Here is a 15,583-nt window from a genome sequence, read left to right on the forward strand (position 1 = left end):
ATAAAACATAAATAAAAACAACCAACATGCAAAAAATTAATAGATTAAATAAGCATGACAAGCATGAATTCAAATTATGACAATCAAGCTGCATGAATATGAAAGTCTGTAGGACAAAAAATCAATAACATTTTTAATTAATAATAAACCTCTAAGTAATTTGTAGATAAAGCAAAACAAAAAAATATATAGATTTTATTGTAAGTAAAGCATTCAACTTTATCAATAAATATAAAAATAGTAGTCTCTCACTAATTCCAATGAATAAAACCAATGAGGTCCGGAATATTAAAATGAATGTTAATGAAGAATTAATTTAAGAACAAAATTTATGTACAAAATAGTTTATCCAGATATTATTTAATCATTTTTCAAGAAGTAGTCACAAATGCTAAATTGTATGAAAGTAGAAATCACCTTTTTCAAGGCCTCTGACTGCATCTCAATATTTTTAACCAGCTTTTTCGAAACCAAACAGAATATAAGGTGTTTATAATACAAGCTATTTCATTAAATTTATGTTTATATTTCAAATTGAATCTTTACAAACCTAACTAAGATTAGAACAGAGAAGTAATGTTTGTATTATAGAGAGTTCATTATATTAACTAAGACCATAAAGAAAAAGAAAAAGGTCAAGTAAGAAACCAAATATTAAATTTAGTTCATGATGTAAATCTGGATTTCCACCATAAGAGCAAGCACTGATGTCATTCCCAACAGATTCAAATTTTCAGGAAGATATTAATACTACTGACTATCTTTATTTTGGGAGTTTTGTCACTATATACAAAAAATTAAAATTAAACACTATTGTTTCTTTGAGTTACTAATATAAAATTTATAATTAAATATGATAGTCATGCCACTATCAAAACAAGCCAGCAGTACTTTTTGTATGTTTGTTTAGCTTCAATATGATTTAAAATGAATGACACACCACTATAAGAAAAAATATTTAGTATGTTGTTACTATAATTAACTTTTAATTATATCAACTGTAGTAACTACAAAACCCTAAAAAGCAATGATGCACCTATTAATCCAGCTTAAATGAAGTTCCCTTTAAGTTGCTATTTTAGTAACAAAATTTTTTAATATAACGTACATAGTTGTTTAAGTTACCATGAACAAATCAGGCTCAACAACTAGTCGGTGGAAATCCAAGTTAATGATACAACTGCAGTATTGCAACAAATTATAAAAGTTGTCTTGTTTAACTAATATCATTATAGGAAAAGATAAATTATAACTATTACTATACCAGTGGAAAACCCGACAACAATATCCAAGATACTATCATCATTAGCATCAAAAGTTGTAAGTGCAGCTTCTGTTTTAAGTTGGAAAAATGATTGTTCCCAAATATGTTGATTTTTATAATCTGAACATGGAACAATATTCTGATCAATTTTCCTGTTGACTGCCCATTGCCTTAATTGATCCAAAGGGCTGGACATTAAATTAAAAATAATAACGACCGCTAAGGTGACACCTGCAAAATTGAACCAATCCTGTTCATAATAAAAGTAAAACTTATACATCATGAATCATTAAGATAAATCATTCGTACCTAAAAATATTGCAATAAATGTGATTCCATAATTGCATTGGATTCGCAAACCTATGTGGAATGGTCTCTTGCATCGTGGAGAATGCAGATTATTATATTTAAACTTCCTTCTGGGAGCCATAAGAGGTCTTTTGACACCAATTTCATCATCAAATTTGAAGCCATTTTTTCCATCTCGAATAAACACTTCGTCTTCAACATCATCACTCATTTCATCATCATCAAAACTGTCTTTCACGGAAATTTTCGGACTACTTATCATTTCTAAAACTTAAAGTAACTCTTGACAGAAATTGCTAAGCCTGACACTTATATAACCTCCAATATGTAAACCAAATATGAGAAGGAGCTAATATAGATACAGAAAGTTATAGAAAACTTTAGAAAACCAGTAAAGAAATAAATAGAATAAATTATGTTGAACTACTCTTTTGTGGTTTTTCAAACTCACTAAAACTAAATATAATATAATATAATATATTATATTGAAATAATCATTTCATTATTTCAACACTCAACACAATTTATATCAACTGTATATGCAATGCTCTGTTACGTCTACACAAATTATATTTTTCTAAGATTTCATGGTTTATTTACATGATTTTTGTACCTTATATATTATATAGGGGATGAAGAAGCAGTAAGTAGTTAATAATCGCCCATAATCGGCTTTTTATTAAAGTAAATTCAATTTTAATAATAATAACAGTGCCTTGTGATTTCTGTATCATAAACACCAGTTTCGTAAACATCTGTGCACTTATTATTGACTGGTAATCATCAAGTGCACAGAGTGCAAAATCGTATTGTACGTCATCCACAATTCGGATCTTCTACTTGATGTCCTAAGAACCCACACACCCTGTCGTTTTTGCTAGATGTAATTGCCTAATTTCTCAGATTGATTGACATTTACGGTTACTGCTTTGATGACCTTTATCGATACCAGTCCCATGCTCTATAGCATATTAATTTCATTCCTGCAGCATCGCTTATTAAGAGCACTAATCGTCAAAGTAGTTTCCAAAACACTTAACAATCGCTTGTGGAGTCCCCTGTAAGAATGATTAAAAAATCAATGCTGAGGTCAGCGTTTCTCTATCGAGTACCTGCGCTAGCGAACATAGCAACTACGAGTTTAAAGAAACTCCAACAGTTTCAGAACAGTATAATGAGACATAACAGAGAACCAAAACTAACTCTACGACATTTGAATAACAAACAATGGCAGAATATATTTCAGGGAGGCTTATCAAATTCTTTGATACCCACTGGTACCAGACAAATCCACTTAAGATATTAAAACCGATAATTCAGCCACAACGGTGGCAGATTAACGTAAAAAGCCTCAGTTTAGACTGAAGACAATATTCCTTTTGCATTAGATAACCAAAACGTCCCTTCCCTTAAAGCCTTCTTAAAATGCATCCCATAGAGAACAATAGACCCTATATTATACCTTTTTTGTATGCTTGTACTCCCTTCCTGGTAATTTCAGACATATATACATATAACAGATATAACATAGAATTTTATATGATATAACAATATTCTTCCTATAAGATCTAACCAGAATAGTAGGGTTTAATTTTCATTCCGTGGGACGGCCACAAACCCAGGTCAGAATAAAACCGGCTCCGCTGCAGATAGATTTCTAAGGTAATGCCTCTGCTCCATCAACTACAATGGCCTCTCAGTATGGGTATGGAGTTCTTGAAATATAGGAGTGCCAAGAAAGATTCTTATGCATACCTAAGTGTTTAAGTGCTTAAGTTATATAGAAACATACTGACAACCTGAATTTTATTTTTTTAAATAACAAAAAATGTTTTTAGTTTCTATATTAATAAAAAGCTTCTCTACCTCCGCTAGAGAGGAAGCAAAAAAAAAAAAAAACATCAATTGCAAATGGTTTTCAAGATATAAACTTATATCTTTTTTGTGGTCGACAACGGCATACAAATCGTCGTCAGTGTCCCGCTCTAAATGATACCTGTGAAAGGTGCCAGAAGACGGGTCACTGGCAAGTTGTCTGCAAATCACCTAAAACTGTCAACACGAAGGGTCATCCCTCATCAGCTGCACTCATCGCTGCCTCGGCAGTCCTTGACAAAGATACAGTACCTGTTCAGGTAAATAGAACTTCTACCTTTGCTTTGATAGATACAGGGAGCTCAGAGACATTCATATCACAGCGCTTTGCAGATAACAATGTACCCCACTACTGGTAGTGTTTCTATGGCTTCAACATCTTTAAGTAAGCCTATTTCGAATTACTGTGTAGCTCACTTGGAGCTGTTAGGTCACCATTATGCTGAAACAAAACTCAGTGTTCTACCCGATTTGTGTGCTAATATTATTGTGGGGCATGATCTATTAAAACAGCATTCAGAGCTCAGCTTCCATCTTATGGTGGAACTAAACCTCCATTGACAATCAGTTACTTCGCTCCAGCGAAGATAGAACCTCCTCCTCTTTTTTGAATTCCTAACTAAAAATGTCAAACCCATAGTCACCAAATCTCGGAAGCATTCTCTGGAAGACTCTGATTTCATGAGAAAAGAAATTGAAAAACTACTAGCTGACGAAATTATTGAGGAGAGTCGGTCTACGTGGAGGGCTCAAGCTTTCGTTGTAAAGACCGATAATCACAAGAAGCGAATGGTAATTGATTACTCGCAAACCATCAATCGATATACACACCTTGACGCGTATCCTCTCCCTAATCTCGAGGAAATTGTTTCTAAGGTGTCCAAAAATTCTATTTTCAGCACAATAGATTTTCGAAGCGCATACCACCAAGTACCCCTTCGAATGAATGATCGGCCTTTCTCTGCATTTGAAGCGTGCGGCCGTTTGTACCAATTCCGACGTCTGGCTTTTGGATTGACTGATGGGGTACCCACATTCCAGCGAGTCATTGACGACATCATTACACACGAACGACTCAATCAAACTTATGCATACCTCGATGACGTTACAGTATGCGGTAAAAACCAAGAAGAGCACGATCATAATCTCAAGCGCTTTTCAGATGCAGTTCAAAAATACGGTTTCACGATTAATAAAAAAAAAAAAGCAACTATTCACAAACGTCAATTAAGTTACTAGGCTATAAAATTGAAAATGGAACCATATCTCCTGACCCTGACCGCCTTAAGCCACTGCTCAGTCTTCCACCACCAGCCAGTCGAAAGGAACTTGAGCGTACTATTGGAATGTTTGCACATTATTCCAAATGGGTTCAAAACTACTCCGACAAAATTAGACGGCTTCTCAATTCCACAACTTTCCCCTTGCTCCGGAAGCTATATCAGACTTTGACCAGCTCAGAACTGAAATTTCCAAAGCAGTAGTTAGCACCATAGACGATACGGAGCCATTTACAGTCGAAACGGACGCCTCTGATTTCGCAATTTCAGCCGTTTTGTCTCAATGCGGGCGGCCAGCGCCTTTCTTCTCACAGAAACGAATGACAGCGAGCGTAAGCATTCAGCCGTCCAAAAAGAAGCTTATGCTGTTATAAGCGCCCTGAAAAAATGGAGATACTACTTACTCGGAAGATCCTTCGAAATCATAACTGACCAGCGTTCTGTGTCGTTCATGTTCGATTTGACACATCAAAATAAAATCAAGAACGAGAAAATACAGAGGTGGCGGTTGGAGTTGTCATGTTATAATTATGAAATAATATACAGGCCGGGAATACAGAACCAGGTAGCGGATATATTCTCTAGGACATGTAACGCCACTCAATGAGACCTATTATATTCCCTTCACTGTGACTTATGTCATCCTGGAGTGACGAGAATGGTTCACTGGGTAAGAACTCGTAATTTGCCCTATTCAGTCGAAGATATTAAAAAGATGACTGCGTCGTGCCCATCTTGCAACACTGTGAAACCTCAATTTTACAAGAATTCAAAATTCACTTTAATGAAAGCCATGCATCCGTTCGAGAGAATCAGTATGGATTTCAAGGGCCCACTTCCATCGAAATCAAGGAACAAATATCTGTTGACGATCGTTGATGAGTATTCAAGATTTCCTTTTGCCTATCCTTGTCCCAACATGAACTCTACAACTGTAATTGACTGTCTGACTAGCCTTTTCACCACTTTTGGTTTACCTTCCTACGTGCACACTAACCGAGGAACCTCATTCACATCAAAGGAGCTGCAGGACTTTCTTCACACCCCAGGGGTGGCCACTTCCATGTCAGCCCCTTATAACCCCACAGGAAACGGCCAAATCGAGCGACAAAATGGCATTATCTGGCGCACTGTGTCACTGGCTCTTAAGCACAGGAAATTGGACCCTTCTGATTGGGAATCAGTGCTTCCAGACGCGTTGCATTCCATCCGATCCCTACTATGCACAGCAACAAACGAAACGCCTCACGAGAGGATGTTCCGCCACAACAGAAGATCGGCTAATGGTACTTCACTTCCGACTTGGCTTTCACCTTCGAACAAAGCGCTAATGAAGAAGCACGTACGCACTACTAAGTACGATCCACTGGTCAAGGAAGTCGACATCCTGGAAGTCAACCCACAGTATGTCAGGTTTCGTCTTGATGATGGACGGGAGACGACGGTGTCATTGAAACACCTGACACCTCATGGTGGGACGACAATGGTGCCAGAATCAGAGGGAACTGACACAGCTGAGCAACATGACAGCGACCCTGTCTTGCAACCAGAAGAAAATCAGCTAGAGGGTACTCCAGAAATTCCGACAGACACAAATATGCGTCGTTCTGCAAGAGAGCGATATACACCTGCCCGTTTAAAAGACTATGAACTAAAATTTTAGAAGGATGGAAGAATGTTATGATTCATCCAGTTGTTGTAACAACGGTTATCTGTTCTAATCTAATTAGTAACATATGTTTGCACTCTTACCATTTCTGTAACATCTTGATATTTCTGTTCTACGTTTATTGTGAATAATAAAGCCTAATTCGCAATGGTTTTACTACAATTAATAAACTGGGCAGATATAAGAATTAAAATGAATGAATGAGAGGAGTTAGTTGTTTCCAATTTTTAACTGGTTAATGGTTATAATAAAGAAATTAATGTATTTACTTGGCTTTAGTATTTATAGTTACCACAGAATTTAAAGAAATATATATAAATGACTGTGAAAATAAAAAAAAAATGAATGGGAATTAAGGTTTTACTACAAACAAAAAAATTCTCATATTTCAGGTGTTTCAAAGCAGTTAGTAGACCTTAGCTTCGTGGGTGGAGTTTTTATAGTTCTATGGGCACGTAGTCACGGCCGTCTGGTTATGGTGTCTTTTAGTTTTAATTCGGAATCGTTGTGGTTTAGTTAGAAATTATTTTACAACATGGCTAATTGGAATAGTTATGTATTTTTTGCTTGTGTGGTTGTCTTAAATTGGGGGCTAACCTATTCTAAATCTCAGTTAATTCATTTGGATGAAAACAACTGGGAGAAAATGCTTACCGGGGAATGGATGGTTGAATTGTAAGTTGTATTGTTGAAAACAGGATTAATCATTTGTATAAAATCCTTTTTACTCAGCCTCTATTTATATGTGACCAATGTTTCTTTTAATGTTTATCTATGTAAATACAACAGTTATGCTCCTTGGTGTCCTGCATGTAAAGCACTTCAGCCACTTTGGGAGGAGTTTTCTTCCTGGAGTAAAGATTTAGATCTTTCTGTGGCACAAATTGATGTTACTTTGTCACCTGGTCTCAGTGGTCGCTTTATCGTTACTGCATTACCAACTATATTTCAGTGAGTGACATACAATATTTTTTAGTCCTGTTATTGATAAGAATACCATCTCAGTTTTAGTACTGTTTCTTATTATAAAACTTAATAATTTTCCATTTGTCAATGTTGACCTAGTCTAATAATATCTCATGTATTAACTTTTATCTGGAATTGGAATTTGTATATCTCTATTTCTATTTTACATCTTTATATAATATGACCATATTTTGATGTGTGATAATGATAAATCTTGTTGCTTTTATATTAATGATTGTATTTGATAATCCCACCACGCCATACAAATTTGTATGGTATTTCAAAGTATATGATTAAAGCCAATTTTTATTTTCATATAAGTACTTATAGAATATATATTAAGGGAGAGCCTAATGATTGTGAAAAATTTTGAATCTGAGTTTTCAGCTGAAGACGTGTGTCAAGTTATGTCCACCATGTCCAAATAACCAAGTGTTGCAAATGTTCTGTTTATGTGTGAATGGAAGTATGTAATTGTTATTTATATTAATTTATAGTAAAATTAATTTAATAATTAATGGTAAGTATATCCCTGGAATCTTACTTGAAATATTTTTGCCAAAATTGATATAATTTTATATCACTGATTTAACACTTATGTAATGAAAAATGGCTCTAATGATTTTGATTTAATTCTTACATCTATGTAAAATTAAAGAATCTTAAATTTCAATGAGGTTTAATCCTCATTAAAGTTGTGTGACAGGGCTTTGATGAGGGAATTTTCAAAATATCTTTATCTAAAGTATGTTTAAATTTATTTTTATTAAGTTTCTATTCATCTCTTTTTATAATAGTATTAAAAATGGATATGCAACTATGAATGAATTTAATAATTGAGATTAATAAGTAAAAAGGTTAAGGTGGCGATTTTATCCCGTTTACTAATGCTGATGCTTCCTACATGCCTTTCTTGTTCCTTCTTTTAGAATTAAATAAGCTTCCCAATATTCTTGTTGTGTCCTCTGTTGGAATATCAGATCTAGCTTTCCATGTCCATTCCAGTGCTGAGATTCATTATTAAAATATTGCTTTTTTTTAGTCTATTATTGGTCTGATTAAAATTTTATTTGATGAGTAAATTGTGATGGTGTGCCCCAAATTACTTATACTATTGATTTATTAATGTTTAAGCTATCTGCTGCTTTGTTGCATGCGTTTTGTATATTTGTTTTGAATGAGTATTCTGTCAAGGTGTACTACACCTAAGAATTTTATCGTATTTGTGGCTTCTATTACTCTTTTTGTTTGTGTGGATGAATAATTGTGATAAGTTTAGTTTTTGTTTTGTAACAGTATGATTCTGTACTTTGAAATATTCATTTGGACGTTAAGTGCCTGCAGTTTTACTGCTAGTGTATTGTATGCTTTTCCAACTGTATGAGAGTCTTCTGATGTATTTGAGCAAGTTGTATGATGTATTAAATCATCAGCATGGTATTAAATTGAAATAATAAAGTTGCAAGTATTTGGATGAGATGGGTTGTTTTCAATTTTAGGCAAATCTGTGCCTGTTAAAAGTGTTGTTGGGTTAAGAATGGAATTATCTCCCATTTGTTTAAAGTAGGCTTTAGCTTTGGCATTGGATGATGTAATTTGATTTGTTGATAGGGGAAACTTTTTTCCATTGAAAGCATCAAATTTTGTTCTATATTGATCTATAATTATCAGAGTATTTTATTGGGAAAATAGTTTCAACATTTATCCTTTTCTACCTTTGCTATTAACTTTTTCACCTAATGGATGTTAGTTCTCATTGCCTTTTAATTCTCAGTTTTCATACTTTTCTGCTTATGTTTTATTGAAATCAATGTTTTATTTTTATTAACTTCATTACACTAAGGTTTTGAATACATTTTTTTGCCAGGAATATATTTTGTTATGGAAATCGTCATCTTTCCTGTCTGATTTATAAGAGATGTTAAGTATTGAATGCTATACACTTAAAGTAAGTTTGAACTTTAGTTGTGTTGTATTTTTATTGCTGTTAAATTTTTTGTGAATCCTTCTAGCCTTTGAGAAACCAGTGAAAATACAAGAAGAGAAGGAAATTGATGATTATTATAAATGGTCACTGTCATGAGTTTCAATCAGTTATTATGTATGATGATTTATATGGTAGGTCTGGGCTAAAAAAAAAGACTTGTGTTGGAAGATTTATGACTGGGCTTCCAAGGTGTTCAGCTTTACCTAATTCATTTAATAGTACAATGTACAATTTAAGTTGTTCAAGTTTTATATTATCTTTTGGGGATTCTCTTAATCTGCCTTAAAACTTTTACTTGGTGTCAACGTAACTTCTTATTATTACAGAGAGCATTCGTTTAACTTTTAGGAATTGAGAAAAGTTTTGCAAAGTAGAAGAGATTTAATGTGATTTGGTTGTATTCTATGGAGTTGTATATATGGATTTCTACAGTCCACGATAGTCACTCCTAAGTTTTTGGGAACTGATTATTTGATTCTTAGGTTAGAATAATTTAAATAAATAAGTAGAATAAATTTAATGTAACATCTATTACTTATCACTGAAATAAATATTTATGTTTGTAAAACAAAAATAATAATAATGGTTAGTATATACGAGAATTGAAAAGGACTGACCTGATAAGCGCATTGGGCTGTAAAGGATTAAGCATTGTGCACTCTGTCACTGTCTACATAATACTGTGAAAACAATTTTTTTTTTATTGTGTTTTTTGTATTCTTACTTTAGGTTTCTTGAATAACCAAGGTTCTGAACCTCATTGATCACCTGATTTATTTTTAGTGTGAACAATGGTGAATTCAGGCAGTATAAAGGTTCAAGAAATAAGGAATCGTTCATGTCTTTCATTGAAGATAAAGACTGGAAATCCATGGAGGCCATTCCATGGTGGAAATCACCATCTTCTGTCCAAATGTCTGTTGTGTCATACTTTTTTAAACTATCACAAGGTCTGAGAGTAAGTATAATGTTGTTATCTTAGAAATAGTAGTTTTTTATTAATGTTTCTACATATCTGACTTATGGTGTAGGTCTGCACAAAAGAAATCATTAGAAAATAAAAAAATGCTGTTATATTAGCAATTATACTAACAAAACAACAAATGAATTCTGAATTTTATTTTTTTTCCTTTCCTGCCTTTAGTTCACAAAACAAAAAAGTAGCATTTTGATTTAAACTTACAAAAAACAATTATTGTTTTTTTGAAGATGCTGAGGAGGGGAACTTAGTATCTTTAAAATATACAGTTTATAAGTTAGATACTACTATGTTTTTATTGTGTCCTGCAGGTAGGGAAGAAGAAAAATAATCTTAACGATTAAAGATCAAAATAGAAAAAAAAAAAAATGAATGACCCCCTTCCTGATCATTTCTGACATATAGAGGGGGAGGGCTATCTACAGATATTTTAATTAATTAAGCATATTCTAACTATGGTGAGAGGTCAAGTCTTCATGTCATGGGACCACCTCGAAATATATATATATATATATATATGAAATATAAGTGTATTACTTATTGTATTGCTTAAGCAAAGGTAGTAGATGGCATCTAATGAATTTAATACTAGAACCATCAACTAATCACAAAATTTTCTCCACATTTTTGTCAAGTGATCCATTTTGGTATGTAGGTGTGTTGATGAAAAAATATTTATGTATGGCCTAAGCAAAAATAGTGGACAGAATCTTTAAAATCATTATGAGACCAACCAGGTACCAGCCTGCACAATCCCTATAAATTGCATTAATAGGATTAACAGGTTATTATAAAATAGGATTATTAGGTTTGATAAATCATGCTCAAATACAAATTGGTTGCAAACAGATTAAATTTGGAACTTCCTTTTAATCTAATTAAATTATATAATTTTTGACATGAAGAGGGTTTTAAAAACAAATAAATTTAGATTTTTATTTCAGGATTAAGTAATGATTGAAGCCATCTTTATTGTTTATATAGGGGAGACCTGAAAGTAATGTTTTACATCAAATTCAAACATAAATTTTCAATGAGTTTAAATCTTAATCAATGTTATAATCACCTTCATTATTAACAACCTTTTGCTATCTAGTGTGCAAATTTTCAATGCTGGATCAATAGTTTTTATTCAATACCAGATCAGCCTGGTGGGCCATACATGGTTAATATAACAGTAATTTTTTGTTTAACATTTTATTATGGAGGAGGGGGGTATAGTCTTGCTGGATCAATAAAATCAATTTGTTTTTGAAATCAAAAGATCTAAATTACTGGATTTAAACTTGGAAAACCTCCTTTGACATTTCATTGATTTCTTCTAGCCAGTATTCGAAGATAACTACCCGTACTACAAAGTATTTTTATATGGGTATAAAAAATGTTGGGCTAGCCCACTTTAATCTTCATCAAAGAAGAAGAAGATCAGCTCTGAAAGGCCAGCGGACAACAGAGGCTCAGAAGACTGAACCTTCAAGCAGAAATCGTACTTATAATGATTTATTAGCAGTAGTTCGATGCTACAGGTATGATGATTTATTCTACTGCTAATAAATCATTATACCTGTAGCATCGAACTACTGCTGCAAACCTGTGGAAATAAATAAATACATTTTTGACATATATGATCTTTTTAATGCTTTTGGAAAAACATTGCTAAGGTTTTTGTAGCAACTATTGTGTTACTACTCCTTGAAACTCAAAAAGCATGCAATGTCTGATTTGTACCTCTTGTGGTATATGCCGCCTGGCCATTTCATCCAAAAATGAGGAAAAAAAAATTTAATTATTTACTAGTAAATAAGTCACTATAACCTTAGAATGTCTTTGCTAAGACTTTGATGTAAACAATGAACCGACAAATGACAATAAAATTGTGATATTAACAAACAAACGATATACTCTTTTGCTCTCCCCTATATTATGAATGACAGTATTGTTGGAATTATGTGGTTTATGTTCTATATTATGTTTCAGGCTGTACACAGCAAGTTGATGGAGGATTATGGTCTTCCGAGCTGGGGTTCCTATTTGATATTTGCCTTCGTTACAATACTTTTAGGTGCCCTGCTTGGTCTGGTAAGTCATTTTATTTTCATCATAAAGGATTATGTGACTATTTTTAAGAAATGAGCTGCAGAGGTACATAATTAATGCCATGTTTTTCCCTTACCTTTTGGAAAACCTGAAATATGATTTAATTGTGCTGATGAGGTGTTCTAAACCTTTTAAAAATATTTTTAAAAAAGATTAAGTTTTATAAATTAAGTGTAGTCCCAGAAAAGGTACTTTTCCTTCTCTAATACCAACTCTATTCACATACAAATTTTTGAGCCTATAACTCAATTTAGAGGTAGACATGTAGAAGTGTTCTGCATAAAAAAAACCTTATATTACTAAATTTCAATTCATTTGTTCTAAATGGGGTCGTCTGGAATCCCCAATGCAAATGATTTGTAGTGAGAAGTATATATACTCTTTTTATTTATTTATTCCCCCCCCCCCCCCGAATACTGTTTATATGAATTATAATTTTAAAAAAATAATACTAACTCTCAAACTATATTGAAGGCCTCCTACTCGGTGTATAATTTTGAGAGTTGAGTTTGAATTAAATCACTCTAATATAGGAGATGTAATTTTCTATATCTTTGTTAATATTCAAATTTTAATAAACAAAACAAGTGGCAAAAAGTAAGACTTGCCTTTATTAGCTCCCTATTCTCTCCCATTCAAACCATTGTAATATATTGTTGAAAAAAAATTGAAATCACATAACTGTTAAATCCCAACTTTTCAGGAAAAAGGTTTAAAAAATTAAATTTTCATGTATTTATTTTTATCAATTGTATGTAGTAGCAAGTCATTGCTATTGAGTAGAAAAGAATTGCAATTAATTGTAGTATATAAAATTTAATAAATACAATAACCTTTATGAGCAAGATTTTTAAATCATGATTAAATTTATATTATTAGAAGTTAAAATTTCTGATTGTGAATTTTTATGTCTATGATTTATTTATATTAGCATTTTATAATGACCAACTTTTGTTACAGTTTATGGTTTGTTTGATTGATCTAATCTATCCTCCCAAACTTTCTCAAAGGACTGTTGTTACAAATGATGATACCAAAGGAGATTCCGCACATGATTCGGTGAGTAATTCTGTAATTTAGTAAACATAGTTTACCCCTGCAAGAACTCTCGTATTAGATATATTTCCTTATTCTCTTAATTCATTCGAACTTTAAGCGATATCAGGTTCATTGGTGTAAACAATATAATATTATCAAGAAAGTCTATTCAATACATACAATTGGTAAACCTGCATACTTTAATATAATCACTAGCTGAAAGTAACAATTTACGTAATAAATAATTATGTTGCCCTGCTGAAAAATATCTCTTAACTTTTATAATTAAGTTTCAGCTATCCCTAAACTTAAATTAACTCTGAATTTTACCCCTGAGACCTCATAGCTAGACCGTACATGAAGATTTGTTGTAGTTGGGCCTACGAATTTTTTGTGTAAACCCACATTTCTGAATAATTTGAGATATGAAAATTGGAACTCAATTGAACCATTTGCTTAAAAAAAAAGTTAAATATTCAGAAAGAAGACTAAACATATTGATGTAGTAATTTTTTTTTTCAATATTTTGAAATTCCAGTAAGAGTTTAAGAATAAAAATTGAGATTCGTCACTTCTCCAAGAAATTCCTTTTTAAATAAGGTATCATTTATCAATAACAGTGAAATTTTGGACAGCTGAATTTAAAAGTGGCTGTAAGAGCTTGGGATACAACCACCGAATTAAAGTGAGAGAGAGATAACAAAAAAAGTTGTTGTTACATATTAAATCAACATTTAGATATCAAGCTGTCCTCACGTTGGGTGCCATGTTTGGTCACATTGACCAAAAAATGTGTTCAAATGAACATTTCCAATGCTCTGTTGGCGCAGTTTAGGTGCAATAAATCCGAGTTTTGGTGCCGATTAATTACTGTAGATGAAACTCGGATACACTATTATACGCTCGAAACAAAAATACAGTCCAAACAGTGGACTGCAAAAGGGGAACCAGCTCCAAAAAAAGCAAAATCTGTTTGTTTTCTCGGCTGGGAAAGTGATGACTGTTTTTTTGGATAGTCATGGAGTTATTTTAATCGACTATCTTCAAAAAGGGAAAACCATAACATGAGGATACTACGCATCATTACTTGACAAGCTGAAGGCAGAACTTGTGGAAAAATGGCCACATTTGCAGAAAAAGAAAATCCTGTTTCACCAAGATAGTGCATCGTCTCACACCTAAGCGGTTGCCATGGCGAAAATCCACGCATTACAGTTTGAACTGCTTGACCATCCGCCTTACTCACCAGATCTAGCCCATAGCGACTTCTTTATGTTCCCTTATCTAAAAATTGTGCTCGGAGGACAGAGATTTTCGTCAAATGAAGGTGATTGCCTTTGTGAACAATTATTTTGCCGAGAAAAATATTACTACTATATTATATATATATATATATATATATATTATTATGTTGACTACTTTTTGGACGGGTTGCAGAGATGGGAGCATCACTGGGAGAAGTGTGTAGAGTTACAAGAAGACTAAGTTGAAAAATAAAAAAAAAATTCAGAAAAAATGTCTTGTATTTTTGTTAGGGTGGAAACATTTCAGACCACCCTCATATGCGACCTTGTCCAATAAAATTTTGTTGGCAAATGAATGGGTATTAAACAAAAGAGAACATTCCCTGCAAATCAATTCTACTTAAAATTTTATATTTTTGTGCAATGTATATTACTTAAATTGTTGGAAGATAGTCTGGGTGGCAGTCAATAAAGATACAAAATAGTTTTTTCTATTATTTTGTACCTTTATGAACCACCCGGACTGTCTTCCTACAATCTACTTAATATGGCCAACTATCTCCTTCCTATATTACTTAAAACTTTTTTACATTACTTTGTAACTGAAAAAAGTTTTATCCAAATCACTTGAATAGACCAGAATTTAGACATGTTATTTTATTTATAAGATTATATTATTATTATTATTATTCTATCAATTTCAATACATAATAATTTGTTTTTTGTTAGGGTGATGAAATTATTGAGGAAGAGATCAGTGATGAAATTGCTCAAGAAGGAAACAATGTACGGAAACGTAAACCTCGTAAAGCTGATTAAATACACTCCAAAAATATAACTACTCTAATACCAACTCTATTCACATACAAATTTTT

At 32.7% G+C, this 15,583-nt stretch overlaps 2 protein-coding genes across 4 annotated transcripts in view; one reads left to right on the forward strand and one right to left on the reverse strand.

The window, feature by feature from the left end:
* Positions 1–6,626, reverse strand: part of LOC106684586 (uncharacterized) — a 20,303-nt gene extending 13,677 nt beyond the window's left edge. Inside the window, exons 1-3 of one of the 3 annotated variants that reach the window (XM_067051423.1) lie at positions 6,481–6,626; positions 1,574–1,843; positions 1,265–1,495 (exon numbers count right to left, since the gene is read on the reverse strand). In XM_067051423.1, coding sequence (XP_066907524.1) covers positions 1,265–1,495; positions 1,574–1,835 — 493 coding nt within the window. In that variant the 5' untranslated portion in view covers positions 1,836–1,843; positions 6,481–6,626. Of the gene's footprint in view, positions 1–1,264; positions 1,496–1,573; positions 1,911–6,480 lie in introns of those variants that run through there. The other 2 variants (XM_014426750.3, XM_014426751.2) reach the window with 2 other exon arrangements.
* A 177-nt stretch (positions 6,627–6,803) lies between these two features.
* On the forward strand, positions 6,804–15,546 carry LOC106684588 (thioredoxin-related transmembrane protein 1). Its single transcript, XM_014426753.3, has 6 exons — positions 6,804–7,072; positions 7,187–7,348; positions 10,134–10,308; positions 12,307–12,408; positions 13,387–13,485; positions 15,438–15,546. Exons 1-6 carry the CDS (start codon positions 6,933–6,935, stop codon positions 15,525–15,527), a joined length of 768 nt encoding a protein of 255 aa, XP_014282239.1. The 5' UTR covers positions 6,804–6,932; the 3' UTR covers positions 15,528–15,546.
* Positions 15,547–15,583: the final 37 nt, after the last annotated feature.

The sequence above is a fragment of the Halyomorpha halys genome, unplaced genomic scaffold (assembly GCF_000696795.3).
Source record: "Halyomorpha halys isolate HHAL.00 unplaced genomic scaffold, Hhal_1.1 Scaffold594.1, whole genome shotgun sequence".
In the NCBI taxonomy this organism is placed as follows: domain Eukaryota; kingdom Metazoa; phylum Arthropoda; class Insecta; order Hemiptera; family Pentatomidae; genus Halyomorpha; species Halyomorpha halys.

Coding starts and splice junctions, on each gene's coding strand:
- LOC106684588 (XM_014426753.3), top strand. CDS start 6,933: ATGGCTAATTGGAATAGTTATGTATTTTTTGCTTGTGTGGTTGTCTTA. Junction 7,073..7,186: donor GGGGAATGGATGGTTGAATT/GTAAGTTGTATT, acceptor TAAATACAACAG/TTATGCTCCTTGGTGTCCTG. Junction 12,409..13,386: donor TAGGTGCCCTGCTTGGTCTG/GTAAGTCATTTT, acceptor CTTTTGTTACAG/TTTATGGTTTGTTTGATTGA.